This window comes from Dendrobates tinctorius, unplaced genomic scaffold, assembly GCF_039654945.1.
Source record: "Dendrobates tinctorius isolate UK_male_01 unplaced genomic scaffold, ASM3965494v1 ptg000095l, whole genome shotgun sequence".
In the NCBI taxonomy this organism is placed as follows: Eukaryota; Metazoa; Chordata; class Amphibia; order Anura; family Dendrobatidae; genus Dendrobates; species Dendrobates tinctorius.
The window spans coordinates 20,611,677-20,632,953 of record NW_027361763.1 but is presented as its reverse complement, the minus strand read 5'-3'; the positions used below and the strand labels follow the sequence as shown (position 1 = coordinate 20,632,953).

Genomic DNA, 21,277 nt, shown 5'->3' with positions numbered 1-21,277 from the left:
TGTGAGGGCCTGTTTTTTGCGGGACGAGTTGTACTTTTGAACAACACCATTTGTTTTACCATATTTACTGCTCAAAAATTAAAGGGAACACTTAAACAACACAATGTACTAGGATGTGTTCCCTTTATTTTTTTTAGCAGTATATTCACAGTGACCCAAAAAACGTAATTTTGGCATTTTGATTTTTTTCTCCTTACTCAGTTTTCCGATTGGATTAATTATTTTTTATACATTGATAAATTGGGTGCCTCTGAACACAGAAATACAAAATATGTGTATTTTTATTTAGTTATTTTGAATTTTGAATAGGGTGAAAACTTTTATTTTTTTATATTTTTAAAACATAAAACATCCGATCACCTGTGCTACACACAGCAGGGCGGTGCTCATAGCATTCTGGCAATGACAACCACAGGACTCTGCTGCTGACCACGGGTTGTCATGTCAACCTATCGGCGACCCGCGCTTATGTTACACTGGCGTCGATGGGAGGGATTAGTGACACACTTCCGGAGCAGCCATGTTAATCCTGCATTTCTTATTATGAATCTTCTGAATCAGGTGTGTCTCCGGAGGTAAAGGCACAGGTTTTTCTGGACTGTGAGGCACAGGGCAAGGCACTGATGAGAGGACCGGGAATATAATTTCGTTATTATTTTTAGGGTTGAATCCCTCCACATTGGAAATATAAAAGTAGCAGTTGTGGTGTAGTAACCACTGTGTCCGCTAGGTAGAGGTCCCAGGGGAAAGGATGAATGGCAGAGTATTGAGTGGCCGTTGTGTATCTCAAAGTGGGTGGCTTTGAGATGGAGACTTGTGTATGTGTGATCAGCAAGGACATTGCTGAGGTGCTGCATTAATATGTGAGGGAGAAGTCTCCAGGTAACTAGAGAGATGGGTGGGTCTGGTTACCTATAAACTCACCCAGGGGTGGGTCTGAAAACGCCTGCATTAAAAGGCTATGTGAGTGTGTGAAGGACCTGTGATGAGGTCATAGTCATGTGACCCAGTGGGCGTGGCTATAGACCATATAATCTGGCCAGGGTAGGTCACATGGGGTGAATGCCAGGACCCGGTTGGTCCAGTGTGAAAGGTCCCACTAGGAGAAGGATCTCCTGGCTAACAGCCTGTGGAGTGGCTGTGTGTAATGGTTGCCAGCACCTGTTAGTTCCCTGGAGGGAATGAATGTCAGCTACATGATAAAGGAGCCATGAGGTTACCCGGACGTGGGTGAGATAACTTGGGGCTAGGAAGCCTGCACATGGAATACTGCATAGCCTATATGACTATAGGACATTGCTAACAGAAGGAAACTCTGTAATTGGATGCTATGCTGTTTATGCTGTTAAGTGAACTGTCTGTTGCTGTGATGGTTTATGATGGTGAATAAACCGCAAGGACTGTATTGATTTGATGGAAAATCCGTGCCAGGCCTAGTTTTGTGGCTGCAAGCGAGTGATCCCCTACTTAGATGACAGCGCTACCTCACACAGTCATCACTATGATTTTGCGCTTCCCTCTAGATCATAGAAACACCAAAATGAAAATTCTCTTTCTTCCTTTTAGACCACTGTCATAATACTTCTACACAAACAGAACACAATTCATGTGGAGCCCATGACTTGTCCTGATCACCTAGTTTTACACTTTTCTAATGAAGCCTGTAATGTTCCTTTGATGTTTCTTCATTACAGAACAAAGGCAAATGTAGGAATAGCTTTTGGGTGAATTACAACACCCCCTCGTAAGCATTTCGATCACATTGTTAGAAACAGAATCTAATCCACCACAAGCACCAAATAGTGAAAGGAGTCGTGGTACACACACACCACCACAGGCTTATGAACTTTGTATAAAAGAAATTCTGTGGCCAATCACAGTGCAGCTTTCAGTACTTAAACCACTGAGGAAAAATGAAAGCTGCGCTCTGATTGGTTGCTGTGGACACTACCTCATTCTTTGGAAGCTGGGTTAACAAAATCGTCTCTGCCCACAGCAGCATCCATTCATTTCTAACCAAGTAATAGTGTCCTCCATTTTGGCCCCCATACAGTAACAATATCCCCCAATTGACCTACAATAATAAAATCTGTTACTTTCTGCCATTATTTAAAAAAGGATGTTCCTCATTCTGGCTCCAATCCTGTAATAAGGTCCTTATCCAGGTCATTATTTTGTAATATTGTCCTCATCTCGAAATTATTTGTGATGAGCGAGTACCATAATATTCGTAATCGCCTTACTCGTAACGAGTACTTTGTAAAAATTGTGTGTTCATGCCGAATAGCAAGTACAATGCAAGTCAATGGGAAATGCGAGTAATTTTCTGCTGGACCCTACAAAGGGTTCTGGGGGCCTGAGGAAAAGGCTGAAATGGATGGGAAAGTGATGAAGCAGAATGTGCAGAGCCTGGAGAACATGCCTGCTTGCCTTTCTGACTAGTAATGTGGTTTCTGGGAATAAGTTTGTCGCAGTATTATGCCACTTTTACAGATACACAAGGACAACCACCAAACCTAGAATAAGTTGCACTTAGGCTGGTTTCACATTTGCATTTTTTTTCGCTGTATTTTAGCGCTAAATAGCGCATGCGGTTTTTTTCCTATACTTTGCATGGGATGCGCTTATGTGCGCATACACATGCGTTTGTACGCGTTTTTCCGCGCATGCGTTTTTTTGCGGTATGCGCTCGGGCGCACAAAATGCAACCTGTTGCATTTTTTGGGCGTCCGACTTGCCTCAAAAAAACGCATGCGCGCGCAATGCGTTTTTTTACAGCAAGACACCCATTATAAGTCTATGGTGAGCATATGTGCGCATTGGCATGCTTATGTATGCGTTTTTTTGCACATGCATTTTTTTTTTTCCATTAGTTTAGACAATGGAATTTAGGGGTTTGGGTTAGAGTTAGGGTTAGTTAAGGGGGTTTAGGGTTAGGGTTAGGGTTAGGGTCAGGGTCAGGGTCAGGGTTAGGGTTAGGATCAGGGTATGGTTTGGTTAAGGGTTAGGGTTAGGGTTAGGGTCAGGGTTAGGCTTAGGGTCAGGGTTAGGTTAGGGTTAGGGTCAGGGTCAGGGTTAGGGTTAGGATCAGGGTATGGTTTGGTTAAGGGTTAGGGTTAGGGTTAGGGTCAGGGTTAGGGTCAGGGTTAGGGTTAGGGTCAGGGTTAGGGTTAGGGTCAGGGTCAGGGTTAGGGTTAGGGTCAGGGTCAAGGTTAGGGTTAGGATCAGGGTATGGTTTGGTTAAGGGTTAGGGTTAGGGTCAGGGTTAGGGTTAGGGTTAGGGTATGGTTTGGTTAAGGATTAGGGTTAGGGTTAGGGTCAGGGTTAGGGTCAGGGTCAGGTTTAGGGTTGGGGTTAGGGTTAGGGTTAGGGTCAGGGTTAGGGTTAGGGTTAGGGTCATGGTCAAGGTTAGGGTTAGGATCAGGGTATGGTTTGGTTAAGGGTTAGGGTTAGGGTTAGGGTCAGGGTTAGGGTTAGGGTTAGTAAAGTCATGGTTTGGGTTAGTGTGAGGGGCCACCTAATGTTTGGAAAAAAACGCAAACGCGGTAAAAACGCACTAAAAACGCATAAAAACGCATAAAAACGCTGCGTTTTTTTCATGCATGCTCATAAAAATGCTTGAAACAAACGCAGCAGTTGTATGCTTATGTATGCGTTTTTTCAATGCGTTTTTTTGCGGGAAAAACGCGCTGCAAAAAAAAGCAAGTGTGAAACTAGCCTTAACACACTAAAAAGGTTAAGAAACAGTTTTTCCTGCATAACTAATTGTATATAAGGCTAAATACACCAGAGAACCAAAAAATATCCCTCTTAGTGTTTGCTCACATGTACTATTGTGGATTTTTTTTTTTTCGCTTTTTACAATTGAGAGGGCCCTGACTTATACATTTTGTAGGTCCCTCTGTAATTCATCATTTTTAGGTAACTATTCCCCAGCACCTTACAAGGCCAGCTACAACGTACCAGTAGGTATGTTGATATTAGACCAGAGAGGCCTCAGGTGGCCCTGGAACATGTTTTGGATGGACTGCTGTTACTTTTACATTTGGGCGGTCCCTCCCTCATTGACACGCAGATAGTTGAATACATATTCCATAGCAGATTACAATGTGCCCATTGTAGCGATGGGCTTCACCCTCCTCCTCCTCCCCCCATCTTCTTCCACCTCCATGTGATTCTGCGGCCCTAAATTCAAATGTTCAGAGGGCCTGCAGTAGGCAACAAACCAGAGTTTAGTGAAAGCCCTCATGTGGCCATGTATCATACGTTTGGAAGTGCCCTCCTCTAGAAATTTTGGAGGGCCCTCTTGTGTACATTTGATAGTGCCCTCACTTATTCATATTGTACGTCCCTCACTGTATTATTTCAGGGCAGGGACAACATGGAAAAAGGTCAAGTGACATGGAGCATTAGAAGGTACCAGTGAGTGCGGCCTCCCATCCTCAGGTTTGTGTGAACTCTGTGAACCAGAAAAATAAATCTGCACTAGTCAACTGGATGACGAGCTCAATTATATTTCTTGGGCAAGTCAATGGACAAATGATATCAGGTGCCCCCCCTCCAGAATGGGTTGGAGTATTGACAATATTCCCAGATTAAATCAGAAGAGAATACTTCTTGATACTGAACTACTTGGTCGAGTGCAGAATGTGCATCTTATTTAAAAAAATTACTCCTGGGGCTGTGTCATAGATGCAGGAAGATACCATGACAAGGGCCTCCACTGACAGACACTATCTACGCTTGACTACTGTAGTAGTTGTGGGCCTCAATCCGAGTTTTCAGAGGGCCATCACTCAGTCATCAACAGTCAGTGTACATTTCTATTGAATATGCATCCCCTATCTGTCACAATGTTGCACAACCCAGCAATGTTTTTTTGATAGATAGGAGACTAACTGTAGATTTCTACTGAATATATATCCCCTATTTCAGTCACAACGTGGGACAACCTGTCACAAGGGCCTCCAATGACAAATAATAGTTTGGTAGGACCACTCTACATTCAAGATTTGCCCACTGTGCATAGGGTTTGTAAAAATTAGCCCCATGGGCTAAGTCATGGTTGATGCAGGAAGCCACCATCTCAAGGGCCTCCAATCAAAAATAGAAGTTAGGCTGGAGTAATAATATTGTTCTGGTTTGTCTATTGCACAATGTGCATAGTGTTTGTAAAAATTACTGTGGCACCCCTGAGGGTTCAGTTGCCACAGAGGTACTGCACCTCCTCCTGAGGTGTGGTACCCCACCATCCAGGTAAGGTGGAGACACATGACCACGATCCAACACCTGCATCCCACACAACATAGTAGTGTAGCAAAGCACCCTTTGGTGGCTCCCTGCTTGGAATGTGAAACGTGCTGGGAGGCGGGTGGAGTTTAGTTTGCATCAAAAGAGCGGGAAGGGTTTAATATTCAGTCAGTTAGTGAGTCTGACAGAGAGGAGGAGTGAAGATCCCCTGAGAGGGATGAATGAAGCAAGTGCTGCAGCTGACCTCCGTGACCTGGGTCCGCTGGCACACGAAAGGAACATTGATAGAAAGCCTGACTCTCCATAAGAAGGAAAGGATTAGTATGGAACGTGAGGAGAAGAAGAGAACTAAGGATTAGGGTTAGAGGAGAACCCTTCCCAAGTTCTAAGTGTAAGGCCGGGGTACGGTTCCCCGAGTTTGTATGGATGCTAATGGTTCTGCAGCAGACACCGGAGGAATAGAAGTAGTGACCACTTTATTCCCACACAAGACTTGGGGGCACAACAGCAACATGAGAGAGCCGGGACTAGGTAGTAAGGAGTCCCCGAAGCAGGCTACAGCTGTCTGCCGTGCAAGTAGAGTTCATAGGAACATCTGACAGGAGGAACTCCAGTGTAACTCAGTACTGTGAGTACTTCACTAAAGGCGCTAAGAGGGAGACGTTCAGAAAAGGCACATATATTGGGGGAGTGTTGGCAAGGAGTACTTGATCTTGAAAGGAAGTTGGATGAGCTCCTGACCCAGAGGACACGGCACGGATGCAGGCTCTTGTGCCACAACAGACTGTGAGTAAAGCTTTGGAACTACATGCATGGTGTCCTCCACTTATTCCTGCGTCAACCTGCCTGGCACTGCTACATCCCCTGCGCCCGACACTACACCATCTAAGTGTCACTTCACTTACTCTGCCCTGGGACTACAGCCCTGCCTGTGGAGGGCTATAACATCACTGCTGCACCACACCATCTGTCCCAGAGGATCTGTCTGCAGCGTCGGCTTAACATCTTCATTGCCGAACACCACAGGTGGCGTCACGACTCATTCATTCTAATCATCATAAGCACACTGAACATTCCCCTTTTTTACAATGGGCGCCCAGGGCCACGGGCCGGGTCCCAGCTGCCGTGACATCTCCCATTGAAGCACATCAGGCCCGGTACCGAGTACCCCACAGCCCTGGGAGGGCGACCCATTAGCCTATGAGCTGAGTCATGGTTGACAAAGGAAGGAAACGGGTTTTTATGGGAAGAGGTTGACATTAACATCAGTAGCATGAATCAGCAATTTTGGTGAAGTTAGGTTGGCTTGCTGTCATCTGGAGGGATTGCAAATTGTGGAGATATTCAGCCCTTCTTGATTTTAATCAGAGTAAGTCTGTCTGCATTTTCTGTGGAGACTGGAGAGGCATATGCGCCTATTAGTGATGATTGACCCAGTGGAACTGAAAACCCGCTCTGACATCACACTAGCAGCCAGGCAGGCCAGCACCTCCAAGGCATATAAGGAGAGGTCAGCTTGGACACTCAATAATTAAAGGGAACTGAAGTGTCAGAAAGGACCCACGTATGGTCACTTAACTACCCCTTGATCATGTTCTGCAAATTCTCACTCCTTGTCATAGTTACAGGCACCTTTGCTGTTGTGCTGGTTTATTGAAAATTGCCCATTTTGTGCACATTTTCTCCCACCTCTGTTGGACCTGGTGTTCGTTTCTTTCCCCATTTTTCCTTGGTGCTGAAAACAGCCGCTACCTCTGCCACCAGCATTGTCTGAGGGTAATGTTTTCAACAACTGATCTACAATGGCCCTCTTGAACGATTCCATTGTAAAACTTTTTACTGACTCCAAAAGGAGAGAAGGAAATTTCTCCTTGCACAATGGATCGAGAAAGGTTGCCAACCAGTATTGGTTGTTGGATAAAATGTGTATCACGTGAGGGTCTTGCCACAGACACTTACACATGAACTGTGCCATGTGAGCCAAGCTGCAGAAAGGCAAATGTTAGGCAGGAGGGAAGGAGGAAAGAGATGGAGCTTCTTGCTGGCAGGAGGGGATAGAGAGAACCCAGAAAGAGAGCACAGCCACAAGAGTATAAGAAGGAAAAGCACGTGAAAGAGTTGAGTTTGGTGCTAGGTCAGAGCAGCGAGCAGTGGGTTAGGAAGGGCACTTCGCTCCCCACCCTGACACGGAGTACCGGCGCTGCGACAGGCCATGCTGCAATCAACCAGAAGGACAAGGACTGCTGCAGTGAGGGAAGCAGTGTGCCCAGCAGCAATTCAGAGCAGAGCTGTGCAGAGCTGTACACACAGAGCAGAGCTGAACTGGGTGTTGCAGCAGCCACAGAGAGGAGTGCTTCAGCCGGGAGCACCAGCAGCGTGCAAGCCAGTGCCCATCGTCGCCCGCCGCCAACAGCAGGGACCAGAGAGAAGGTGACATGCAGTGTAAGCCCGGTGGCTGACAGAAGGCAAGATGCAGAAGGCTCCGTGTCCGTGAGTACAACATATGTACTCCATAAGAGTGATCTGGGACAGGACAGACACTTGCACCCTGTCTGTGCCAGTAAACACCTGCCGAGCCACGTTGGTCTCATACAAGACCGTAACCTGCATTACCGTCAGCCACTTTGGGCTCATTTGACTGAGACTGTGTGGAGAGTAGTGCAGGAGACGTGTCGGGCTTAGACAGTACCGTGGCCCGTACCCTTGTAGGCATCTGCAGTATATGGACTAGGGGCAGTGCAAGGTACTGGAGGGCAACCACTGTTACCAGAAGACGGGGTATTGTCTTTTCCTGACCCCACTAGAGAGGACACCGCGCCAGCCGTTGCCAGCGCCATTGAGTTCATAGCAGGTGCTACAGTTTATGGATTTCCTGACATCCGTGCTATTGAATCACTGTTATTTTGAACCTCTGTTCTTCACCTTAAGAATATCCTTTGATTTAATGTACTGTTTGTCTCCCTACATCCTGTACCATTTATTCAGTTTAACTCTTTACCTTCCTGCGTGGAGTATTCTCCTGTAAATAAACCTGTTAACCTTTGCTGTGCCTGTGTCCCGTCACTGCATCTCACGTTCCTGCTAGAACCTTACACTACTGCTTTGTGTAGGGCACTAACTGTCTTTTTTAGCGCACTAATGTGGACAGCAGAAGGCAGGCTGTGATCACAAAAACAGCGGGGAAATGGCCTGGTGCATGCTTGGTAGCAGGCAGTAGGAAATGTTTGGACTACTGCTTTGCGTAGGGCACTAAACGCCTTTTTAGTTGGACTAATGTGGACAGCAGTGGCCAGGCTCTGATCTCCATAACAGTGGGGAAAATAGATTGATGCTTAAAAAAAAGGCAGCACTAAATGCTAGTAATCTGTGTGCTGAAAAATATTTTTTTGCCTCTAACAAGAGCAGTTTTAAGATGGACACAGGAAGAACATATTAACCTCTCCCTACCTAATAAACAATCTCTCCCTCCCTGTACTCTAACTTTGTGTGTCTCCAGCTCTGAAAAGAGCTATTTTTTGGTGGTATTATGGAGCTAGTGACTGGGTTCTTTAAACTGTCCCTACTCGAGTATCTCTCTCTCCCTACTCTACACTGACCAATGTGATAAAACACTCCAGGATCGGCTTTGCTGGGGTCAAAAGTCACGTGCGTTCAGCATGAAACTCCTTATGTTCATAGCCTTTCACTAGGCATTGCTCCTACTAGCCAGTTTCCTACTCCACACTGATGAGGGGCAATACCCCGAAACAGCTGTCTGTGGATGGATACCATGTTTTGGCATAGGTGGTTTCCTTCATTGGAGACTGCCCTTCCCGTGGTTGTTCCTTCCCGGGGAAAGACCTGGCTAGTCATTGCTTGCGTTGAGAAACATGTGATGGTGTCTCCGCGGCTGTTGATTTACATGCTTTTGCATATTTCCCATAAGGGATGGGGGCATTGCTCTAGATCACTGCGTTGAGAAACATGTGATGGTGTCTCCGCAGTGTTGGATGTTGATCTCCATGAGGTCACTCATCCTTATGTTCATAGCCTTTCACTAGGCATTGCTCCTACTAGCCAGTTTCCTACTCCACACTGATGAGGGGCAATACCCCGAAACAGCTGTCTGTGGATGGATACCATGTTTTGGCATAGGTGGTTTCCTTCATTGGAGACTGCCCTTCCCGTGGTTGTTCCTTCCCGGGGAAAGACCTGGCTAGTCATTGCTTGCGTTGAGAAACATGTGATGGTGTCTCCGCGGCTGTTGATTTACATGCTTTTGCATATTTCCCATAAGGGATGGGGGCATTGCTCTAGATCACTGCGTTGAGAAACATGTGATGGTGTCTCCGCAGTGTTGGATGTTGATCTCCATGAGGTCACTCATCCTTATGTTCATAGCCTTTCACTAGGCATTGCTCCTACTAGCCAGTTTCCTACTCCACACTGATGAGGGGCAATACCCCGAAACAGCTGTCTGTGGATGGATACCATGTTTTGGCATAGGTGGTTTCCTTCATTGGAGACTGCCCTTCCCGTGGTTGTTCCTTCCCGGGGAAAGACCTGGCTAGTCATTGCTTGCGTTGAGAAACATGTGATGGTGTCTCCGCGGCTGTTGATTTACATGCTTTTGCATATTTCCCATAAGGGATGGGGGCATTGCTCTAGATCACTGCGTTGAGAAACATGTGATGGTGTCTCCGCAGTGTTGGATGTTGATCTCCATGAGGTCACTCATCCTTATGTTCATAGCCTTTCACTAGGCATTGCTCCTACTAGCCAGTTTCCTACTCCACACTGATGAGGGGCAATACCCCGAAACAGCTGTCTGTGGATGGATACCATGTTTTGGCATAGGTGGTTTCCTTCATTGGAGACTGCCCTTCCCGTGGTTGTTCCTTCCCGGGGAAAGACCTGGCTAGTCATTGCTTGCGTTGAGAAACATGTGATGGTGTCTCCGCGGCTGTTGATTTACATGCTTTTGCATATTTCCCATAAGGGATGGGGGCATTGCTCTAGATCACTGCGTTGAGAAACATGTGATGGTGTCTCCGCAGTGTTGGATGTTGATCTCCATGAGGTCACTCATCCTTATGTTCATAGCCTTTCACTAGGCATTGCTCCTACTAGCCAGTTTCCTACTCCACACTGATGAGGGGCAATACCCCGAAACAGCTGTCTGTGGATGGATACCATGTTTTGGCATAGGTGGTTTCCTTCATTGGAGACTGCCCTTCCCGTGGTTGTTCCTTCCCGGGGAAAGACCTGGCTAGTCATTGCTTGCGTTGAGAAACATGTGATGGTGTCTCCGCGGCTGTTGATTTACATGCTTTTGCATATTTCCCATAAGGGATGGGGGCATTGCTCTAGATCACTGCGTTGAGAAACATGTGATGGTGTCTCCGCAGTGTTGGATGTTGATCTCCATGAGGTCACTCATCCTTATGTTCACAGCATGAAACTCAGGCGCAGAGCTGGGATTCGGGTGAAACTGACCCTGGGTCAGGGTTATTAACGGTGAAAGCAATGCAAAAAAGGAAATAAAACATAAAACAAATCCTTTAAATATATGTGTATACCAATGGCGCTCAAGCGTACACCCACAGAACACAAAGCAGCAAGTAATAAGACAACACACCACTCAAGTTGTCTCCATAAAATAATAATAATAAATAAACCTGATAGAAACTTGCGCTAATTAAATGTGTCTTGGTTAAATAAAGATATCTTATGAAGAAATCTATTACCTTTACTGAAGCTAAAAACTGGCGAGGCAGGGAAAAAGGTCTTCAGAATGCAGGGTGGATTTCCAGGTCCTTTCCCAATAATACTCCCCAACACAGGTATATAAAAACTTACTGGAGCTAAAGGGTGCTACCTCCTAGCATGCCGCCGTCCCGGCCAGTGACTGGCGCGCAGCTGGAGGTGTATATCGGCAGAAAGAATCAGTGAATTCCGCAACGCGTAGGTTTGCCATTGCTTTCTGGCCCCATCAGCGCCCCATAGGGCTTTCTTGCCTGTCACGTGATCTATCACGTGACTGTGACGTCACGCAAGGTCCTTCAGCTTTTTTGGACCTTGCAGGCCTGCTTTTGCAAGCGGCGGCTGGTACTCTTACAGCCTGCCGATATACACCTCCAGCTGCGCGCCAGTCACTGGCCGGGACGGCGGCATGCTAGGAGGTAGCACCCTTTAGCTCCAGTAAGTTTTTATATACCTGTGTCGGGGAGTATTATTGGGAAAGGACCTGGAAATCCACCCTGCATTCTGAAGACCTTTTTCCCTGCCTCGCCAGTTTTTAGCTTCAGTAAAGGTAATAGATTTCTTCATAAGATATCTTTATTTAACCAAGACACATTTAATTAGCGCAAGTTTCTATCAGGTTTATTTATTAAAACAAATCCTTGCCTGTCCGGCACTAACTAAACAATGGACAACCTAACTACCAACTGGCGGGCTTCTCCCGTCCAGCCAAACCACAGTTGCAGTGGGCACTGCTTCCACTCACGTGTGTCTCTCACACAGACAAGCTCTCTGTGTTCCCAGGCTGAGACACTCACACAACCACCTGGCATCCTTTTATATCCACCTCCCATTATTCATTAGCAAGCAGGTGCGATACTGACCAGACTAGGCCACATAGGAAAGGAATCTGGGCGAGATATACCTGCCCTCATCCACTATTCCCACATGATTCTCACATATCCCCCCCCTCTGCTCAGACCACTCCGGTCGAGCAATGACACCCGCCAAACAGTGCACTCGGGACAGGGCATCTGCATTTCCCATCTGTACCCCTGGGCGGTGCTCCACCGTAAAAGTGTAGGCCTGCAGGGCAAGGAACCACCGGGTCACCCGGCTATTCCGTTCCTTGTGCAAGTGCATCCACTTGAGAGGGGCATGGTCAGTGATTAGCCTGAACTTTCTGCCCACCAGGTAATATTTGAGGGCCTCTAGAGCCCACTTAATGGCGAGGCACTCTTTATCTACGACTGCATACCTTTGCTCGTGTTTATTCAGCTTCCTGCTGAGATAGAGGACTGGGTGTTCCACTCCGTCCCTCACTTGTGAGAGTACGGCCCCGATACCGGTATCAGAGGCATCCGTTTGTACCACAAACTCACTGCGGAAGTCAGGAGTCACCAGTACGGGCTGAGAGCAAAGTGCCCATTTTAGGCTATGGAAGGCTTCTTCAGCCGCTAAACTCCATTTAATCATGACGGAGTCTTTCCCTTTTGTAAGATCCGTCAGGGGGGTAGCGATGGCTGCAAAATTGGGTATGAACCGGCGATAATAGCCGGCGATCCCCAGAAAGGCTTGCACCTGCTTCTTGTTGACAGGTTGCGGCCAGTCCTGAACCGCCTGAATCTTATCGAGCTGGGGTTTAACAACACCCCTCCCAATTACATACCCCAAATACCGGGCTTCTTCCAGCCCGATATGATATTTCTTGGGGTTCGCGGTTAGACCTGCCTCCCACAGGTCGTCAATCACAGCTTGTACTTTCTGGAGATGAGTCTCCCAGTCCAAGCTGTAAATGACAATGTCATCCAAATAGGCCGAAGCGTACTGCCTATGTGGCCTCAGGACTCGATCCATCAGTCTCTGGAAGGTCGCCGGTGCTCCGTGCAGTCCAAACGGCATATACACATACTGAAATAGACCTTCTGGGGTAGCAAATGCCGTCTTTTCTCTGGCAGCCTCCGCCAGAGGGATCTGCCAATACCCCTTTGTTAGGTCTAGGGTCGTAATATACCGGGCTTTTCCTAACCGATCTATTAACTCGTCGACCCGGGGCATAGGGTAGGTATCAAATTTTGAGACCGCATTCAGTTTCCTGAAGTCATTGCAGAACCGGATAGTGCTGTCCGGTTTAGGAATTAGCACAATCGGGCTGGACCAAGCACTGTGCGATTCCTCAATGACACCTAACTCTAACATTACCTTCACTTCTCAGGAAACGGCTTCACGGCGCGCTTCCGGGATTCGGTAGGGCTTTACGTGAACTGTGACACCAGGTTCTGTTACAATGTCATGTTTCATTAGTGTAGTCTGCCCTGGTTTTTCTGAGAAAAACTTTTGGTTGTGAAGTAGAAACTGCCTGACCTCAGTCTTTTGCCGCTCCGAGAGAGTCTCTGCAACCCGTACCTCCGGTACGGTATGCGAGCAGACGGGATGGGCCAGCTCCGCAGACAAGGCAGACCGATCTTTCCAGGGTTTTATCAGATTTACATGATAAATCTGTTCAGGTTTCCATTTACCTGCCTGGTATACTTTGTAGTTTACTTCACCAACTCTTTCCTTAATCTCAAAGGGGCCCTGCCACTTTGCCAGGAACTTACTGTCCACCGTGGGGACCAGGATCAACACCCTATCTCCGGGTGCAAACGTACGGATCTTGGCGCCCCTATCATAGATTCTTTTTTGGGCTCCTTGAGCCTGCATCATGTGTTCTTTGACTATAGGCATAACAGCCGCAATACGGTCCTGCATTTGCGTGACGTGATCTATCACCGTTTTAAACGATGTGACCTGACCCTCCCAGGTTTCTTTTGCAACGTCTAACAGTCCGCGAGGACGTCGGGCGTACAATAACTCGAACGGCGAGAATCCCGTGGAAGACTGGGGTACTTCCCTGATGGCAAAAATCAAATACGGAAGTAAATAGTCCCAGTTCTTCCCATCCTTGTCTATCACCTTTCTCAGCATCTGCTTCAGAGTTTTATTGAACCGTTCGACCAACCCGTCTGTTTGAGGGTGATACACGGATGTGCGTAACGGTTCGATTTGTAACAATCGGCAGAGCTCCTTCATTACCCTGGACATAAAGGGGGTCCCCTGGTCAGTGAGTATCTGGTTTCGTATACCGACCCGACTAAACACATGCACCAGTTTCTTTGGCAATCGTCTTGGTGGCCGTGTTACGCAAAGGGATGGCCTCCGGGTAACGAGTGGCATAATCCAAGATGACCAGGATATGTTGGTGTCCACGTGCAGACCGTGGAAGGGGCCCAACTAAATCCATCCCAATCCTCTCAAACGGGACTTCAATAATAGGTAGGGGTACCAAAGGGCTACAGAACCGGGGCTTAGGTGCAGAGGCTTGGCAGTCAGGACAAGACTCACAATATACACGAATATCGTGATGCATGCCTGGCCAAACAAAAAGGTGTAATATCCTTTCGGTGGTTTTCTGGACTCCCAGGTGACCTCCCATCACATGTCCGTGGGCCAGTTCCAGCACCTGCCGCCGGTAGGGTTTTGGCACGACTAATAGTTGCACCGTATCTTCCCCCTTTTTCTCTATCTGATAGAGTAAATCATTCTCCAGAACCATGTAAGGATATGCCAGCCTAGAGCCAGGTTCTACGGGTACCCCATTTATCACTTTTACATTTGTCCTAGCCTGAGAAAGGGTAGGATCCTTTATTTGCTTGCTTTGGAAGTCATCTTTCTGAACTTCTAAATCCGGCAAACGGGGAGGTGGACGGCTGTCGGCCTCCTCCTCTTCCCTGGTCTCCTCCGTATCACCAGCCATGACTGAAAACGGGAACTGCAGGTCATTTCCCGCAGACTCTTCCCCCGAGTCTTTCGGGGAGACCTCTTCCAGGGGTTCGGGACCCACACGCGCCCTGGGAGAAGAATCATGTACCCGATTACCCGAGGGCATCAACTGGTTCTCCCACAATTGCCAGAAGTGGGGAAAATCCCGGCCCAGGATAACATCATGCAATAACGCCGGGACGAGTCCCACTTTATGTTGCACAGACCCATAGGAAGTAGTAATGCATATGACCGTGGTGAGGTACGAACAGGTGTCTCCATGCACACACGTTACAGAAAATTTGTCTGATGGTCCAGTCGGGGATGACACCAGACTGGCCTTCACCAGAGTCACCACACTTCCCGAGTCTAACAATGCCACCACATTTTTGCCATCAACAGTTAAATCACACAGGTGTTTTTCCACATCCTTTTGACCGGCATTCACACTCACTACCCGTGCAACCATAGACATGCGGTTTTTAGAGTCTGTGACGTCGCACTGCATGGGTTCAGTAGTGACCGGACAGTTCGCAGCAATATGTCCCATCTCTTGGCAGCGGAAACACATAACGGGCCCCTTGCTTAGACCATAGTTCGTTACTCTCGGCCTCGAAGTGCGGGCAGTCCCGTTTTCCTCCCCCACTGTCTTAGGGATTTTTCCATCTCCCCTACTCCCTGGAACAGTCTTACCGGTTCCACATGGAGATGATGAAGAACGAGGTGGGGTAGCGTCGTCTCGGAGTCCTTCCGCCACGGAGTAACGTTCAACCAGATCCACCAGTTGATCTGCCGTCGTAGGATTTCCATGGCTTACCCACTTCCTCAGGGCTGGCGGTAGAGCTCTCAGGTACTTGTCCATGACGACTCTCTGGATTATCTCTTGCGCTGTCAACACCTTTTGGGCCTCACCGGAAAGAAACGGGGCAATCAGGCCGGCCCATCGTGCCTTCGGCCATTTTTCTCGCACCGCCGTCAGTTCAAACGTGGTCAGGTATGCCTCAACGTCATCTTCGGTCGTCATCTTCTGCCAGTACCGACTCACGTGAATCACTCTCGACTCTGCTTCCAGGTTAACCTCCTGTAGGCTTGCCAGGCGCTGCGCCACCTGCTGGAGAAGCGAACGATCGGTAGCTGTCATGTCCACCAACTCCTTCAGCTGGGCCATCATCACCCGATTAGCTTCTTGCTGGACGGCGGTGGACCAGCGCTTTCACCACGTCCTCCATACTCATGCTTGCAATGTGATGCCCGCGTTCTCCACCACAATGTGATAAAACACTCCAGGATCGGCTTTGCTGGGGTCAAAGGTCACGTGCGTTCAGCATGAAACTCAGGCGCAGAGCTGGGATTCGGGTGAAACTGACCCTGGGTCAGGGTTATTAACGGTGAAAGCAATGCAAAAAAGGAAATAAAACATAAAACAAATCCTTGCCTGTCCGGCACTAACTAAACAATGGACAACCTAACTACCAACTGGCGGGCTTCTCCCTTCCAGCCAAACCACAGTTACAGTGGGCACTGCTTCCACTCACGTGTGTCTCTCACACAGACAAGCTCTCTGTGTTCCCAGGCTGAGACACTCACACAACCACCTGGCATCCTTTTATATCCACCTCCCATTATTCATTAGCAAGCAGGTGCGATACTGACCAGACTAGGCCACATAGGAAAGGAATCTGGGCGAGATATACCTGCCCTCATCCACTATTCCCACATGATTCTCACACCTAGTATACACTGCAGGTAGCCCTGAAAAGGGCTTTTGAGTTGTCAATAGGCCAAAAGACTCTCCCTAGGACCTGAGCGATTTCTCCCTATACTTAAGGAATGCAGACTCCGGATGCAATGTGTGCACAATGGTGGCGGCAGGGCATAAATAGACCCTATGATGCAGTGCGGTCGGCCAATCACAGTAAATGTAGAAAAAAGGGGGGTAGCGAGCACCACTAAAGGGTAAAATGACCAATTTTCAAAAATATGCAAGGTGTGTTGCACAATGCACAGGCAGAAGCATAATTCAAAAAGGAGAGAAAAGAACCCAGCATATTAGGCGCTCACCCAAGACAATAGAGGTATATGAAAAAATGTATATAAATTTTATTAAAAGACAGAAAAAACACACAATAAAAGCATTTAAAAGGCTGATTTCCCCTGACGAAGCTGCACCTAGCAGCAATACGCGTGGGGCTCCTCACACTGCCCCTGTCCTGGGACTATCTTCCTCTGACGGCCTGACCCCTGACCCTCCATGCTGGACTGCTCTCTATGGTGATTCCATTTTTCCCATTTATACATTTTGGCATATAATTTCTGCCTCCTTCATTTTCCTCCAGTTCAGCCCTCCTCCCTACCCTTATAGTGGATGATGTTTTGCTCCCTCTCTGCCAGGGTTACCTATAGTGCCCTCTGGCCTTCATTAGGCCTCTTGGAGTGAGTGTTGGTATATTATGTTTTCTTATCCCTATATTGGATGTTCATCGCACTCCTTCCCTTACAGGGCCACTTACAGGGCCTCCTGGTTTTTCTGAGGCCGCTTGGAGTGAGCGTTTGTATGTTATTGTTTTTCTGGGGATGCCCAGATTTGGGGTCATTGGGTCATGTCTTATGTATTATTATGTATATTTAGGCTAACATCTTGTTTTTTCAACCATGTGGTTTCTGTCTATTAGTACTTATTGTTAGATTTACTTGGGACATCTGGGGGTGTGCTTTGCCTTTTAAATGCTTTTATTGTGTGTTTTTTCTGTCTTTCAATAAAATTTATATACTTTTTTTGTATACCCCTATTGTCTTGGGGGTGCGCCTAATATGCTGGGTTCTTTTTTCTACTTTTTGAGCCAATCACAGTAATGCCACAACCAAGATGTCTGCGGCATTACTGTGATTGGTTACGAAGCCCAGCATGTTTAGTGGCTGCAAAGGAGGTGCCAAAACTGCAGGGCGGGACATCCGAATATAGCGAGGCGAGTACACAGATACTCGTAATGTAACAAGTAACCCTAATAGCGTACTATCCGTGCGAATAGCAAATGGTAACGAACAGACTAGCTCATCAATAGTAATTATGTTTTCCATACAGGCTCCAATCCTGAAATAATGTTCCTCATCCTGAATTAATGTTCTCTGCGTGGGTAATAATACCAACCAGCCTGGCCCATATTCTGAAATAATGTCTCACATCCTAGCCCCCATCCTGTAATAAAGTAAACTATACTATAATAATATCCCACCTTCTGGCCTCAATCCTGTAATATTGTCCCAAGGCTTGACATAATGTCCCCTATAATTTCCTTCATTGCCTTTAGCTTGTAATAGTGCCTCGTGCTTTGGTAACCATCTTGCAGTAAAGTCTTCCATCATGTAATAATGTCCTCCATACTCTAATAATCTCCTCCAACCTTTCCCCCATTCTGTAATAATGCATTTCATCCTGGCCCTTATCCTGTAATAATATCTCCCACTCTGGCACCTATCCTGTAATAATGTGCCTCATACTGGACACCACCCTGTGATAATATTCACTGTCCTGTAGTAATGTCCTATTTCCTGGCCCCTATCTGCCAAAAATGTCCTCTACCCTGGTCTTTATTCTATAATAGCGTACCCTCTCATGACCTCCATGCTCTAACAATGTTCTCCATCATTGCCCCCATCGTTAACAATATTCTTTGTGCTGTTAAATATCCTGGAATAACATCCCACATCCTAAAATAGCAAACCTTATTCTGTAATAATGTCACCATTAGTAAAAATGTCCCCCATCCTGGCCTCTGTAATGACATGTCATATCATGGTCTCCATTCTTTAATAATGTTTGCAATCCAGTCTTCTATCTTGTAATGCTGTGCCACATCCTTGCCCCCATTCTGTAATAATGTCACTCATCCTGTAATAATGTCTTCTGTCCTGGACCCTATCTTGTAAAACATTTCCCCCATCCAGTACTCTACGTTATAAAAATGTCCACCATACTGTACTCTATCCTGTAATAATGTCCCCCTTCCTTGACCAAATTCTAAAATAATGTCCTCTAAAAGATATCTCCTATCTTGGTCGATTTTTTAAATATTTCCCATTGTCCTAGTACTTTTCTCTAAAATTTTTTAAAAATATTCTCCTTACTAGTTGATGGGAGAACTTTGGGATGTTCAGGGATGAACATGTAAAAAAAAAAGTTTGGTTCGGGTACCCAAATGGCACGTGAATCCGAACCCGGACTCTGACCCCATTCAGATGAGTCAGTGTCTTTCCTTCAAATAAAGGATATTATTCTGGCCATGACTTTTTTACAATCTAACTATGGGGTTAGTAATGGGGAGGCATCTTATAGATATAAAACAACTGACATAAATCCCATAAATATTACCCCACTTGCCACCACACCAGGGAAAATGGGAAGAGCGGAGCAAAGTGCCAGAATTTTCAGGGGCAGCTGTGAGCTGCTATTTTAGGCTACAAATGCCAATATCCATGGCCCCTTACCTGCCTGTAAATACCAGCCCCCAGGTGACTGCTTTAGCTTGACTGGTCGTCAAAATTGAGGGGCACTCCATGCCATTTTTAAATCATTCTTGCTAACCAGCCATGATAAAGCTGACAGCTGAAATTTTCAGTCCGCAGCTGTCAGTTTTTCCTGCTTTTGGCTATCAAAAATAGAAGAGACCCATATCATCTTTTTAAAAATTTTATTTATTTATAGGCGGCTGTTATCAGTGACAGCAGGCATAGGCTGACAGGAGTAGTACTCTCTCATCAGCCGATGCCTCTCACCGGCGGAAACATTTTTACCAGTGGTTACAGCTGCTGACTTATGCTGTCACCTGACGGCATGGGAACTCCAGCTCTCTGATCAGCAGTAATTATCTTACCGCCAATCAGAGCCTCCAGTGTTTATTTAGCTGTCATACAGATGACAGTGTGGGAAACACCCAATGTTCGGGTTGCCTAACAGTAACACGAACTTCATGGGGAAGTCTGTGTTTGGGGTCTGTGCCCGATCACTAGGTGTTCAGTACGGACCCTTAACTTTACAGTTTGGGTTTGCCCAACTCTACTCCTTATCTGTCATTGCTCCAATAACAAACAGTGTTCTCTGCCTGCTGCATAGTTCATGCAAGTAGGTGGTGCAGTACATGGCAGTAATATCTTATGGGGGTTTTACACATAGAGATATCGCTAGCAATATTGCTAAAGCGTCACCGATTTTGTGACGTTATAGCCATATCGCTAGCGATATCGCTATGTGTGATACTTACCTCCAACCGGCTCCCCCGCTGTCCATCGCTGATCTCGCGAGATCAGCCGGCTCCATTTCTCGTCGGGCGCTTCCTGCTGGGCTTCCTGTGGCGCTGACGATCGACGTGTGGAGGCGGGCGGGAGGACGTCAGGATCGCCTCGTCTGAAAGGTATGCATGCTGCATCGCTGTGAGATCTGCCTGTGTGGCAGCTCACTAGCGACCATTTAGTGATGCACCAGCGATAATGACCGGGTCGTATCATGGTCGGGATCACTGGTGCATCGCTAAATGTAAAAGGGCCTTTACGTCACCTCTAACGGGAATGCCAACATCAGCTGCTGGCCTCTGATAGGCCGGTGACTTGTACAGTTATTACGGTAGATGTGCTTTCTGTGTGGCTGTACATTTCAATTGAATGTGCATCTTAGGATGCATATTCAGCAGAAAACTCCACTGGAGTTGGTGGGCCCCCAGGTCCCCTTCTATGATCATGAACATTTCCCTAAATCTCTCTTTTGACATTATTACCTTCCAATTTTCTTCTGACAGCTGTCTACCCATTTCCAGCCAACAGCACAACTACAAATGTAAAATAACCAGTTATACACAAAAGGATGATTGTCAAATAAATGTACTTATTCAGAGAGTATAGAAAAATCTTATACATATCTGTGTAAAATTTACTGATGTCTATAAATGTAATATAAGCAAATTTTATTGGAATGAAACATAATAAATACCTGTCTCATTAGATATTTCTCCATCAGAACACTGCAGACATTCGAAGCAGCACTTATGGCTTCCATTCATTAGGATCCTTCGATACCCTGGTGGACAGTCCTCAGTGCACTTAGAGACTGGAATCTAAAACATAAATTATCACATTTTTTAATACCATATGTGTATGTGTTCTTATATTGTGGAAGCTAAAAATAATAAAATATTAAATATCTGAAACTTTTTTTATGCATTTTGCTATTATAAAAATGTATTCAGCTTCACTCATTGCTTACATTTGGCGGCTGCAAGAGCAGGTGTCAGCTATTCGGTGGGGGGTGTCAGGTATCAGATCCCCCATTGATTACTGTGAAGAGCTGACTATGGACTAAAGACTATTGGACCAATGCACATAAAGCGGAGTCCACAGCTCTACGGGTCGCCAACTTTTTCCAGCACGGAGCTCCAGTTGCATTAATGTTATTATTGTATTTTATTAGACATTTGCTTGCTGTGTTTTATTAGTGAGTTGCTTGCTCATCAGTTTA

The 21,277-nt window shown here is 46.6% G+C and overlaps 1 protein-coding gene across 1 annotated transcript in view; it reads right to left on the bottom strand.

The window, feature by feature from the left end:
- Positions 1–21,277, bottom strand: part of LOC141098811 (vomeronasal type-2 receptor 26-like) — a 51,394-nt gene that overhangs the window by 5,732 nt on the left and 24,385 nt on the right. The window contains exon 2 of the mRNA XM_073586787.1: positions 20,753–20,876. Within this exon, the coding sequence (XP_073442888.1) occupies positions 20,753–20,876 (124 nt within the window). The remainder of the gene's footprint in view (positions 1–20,752; positions 20,877–21,277) is intronic.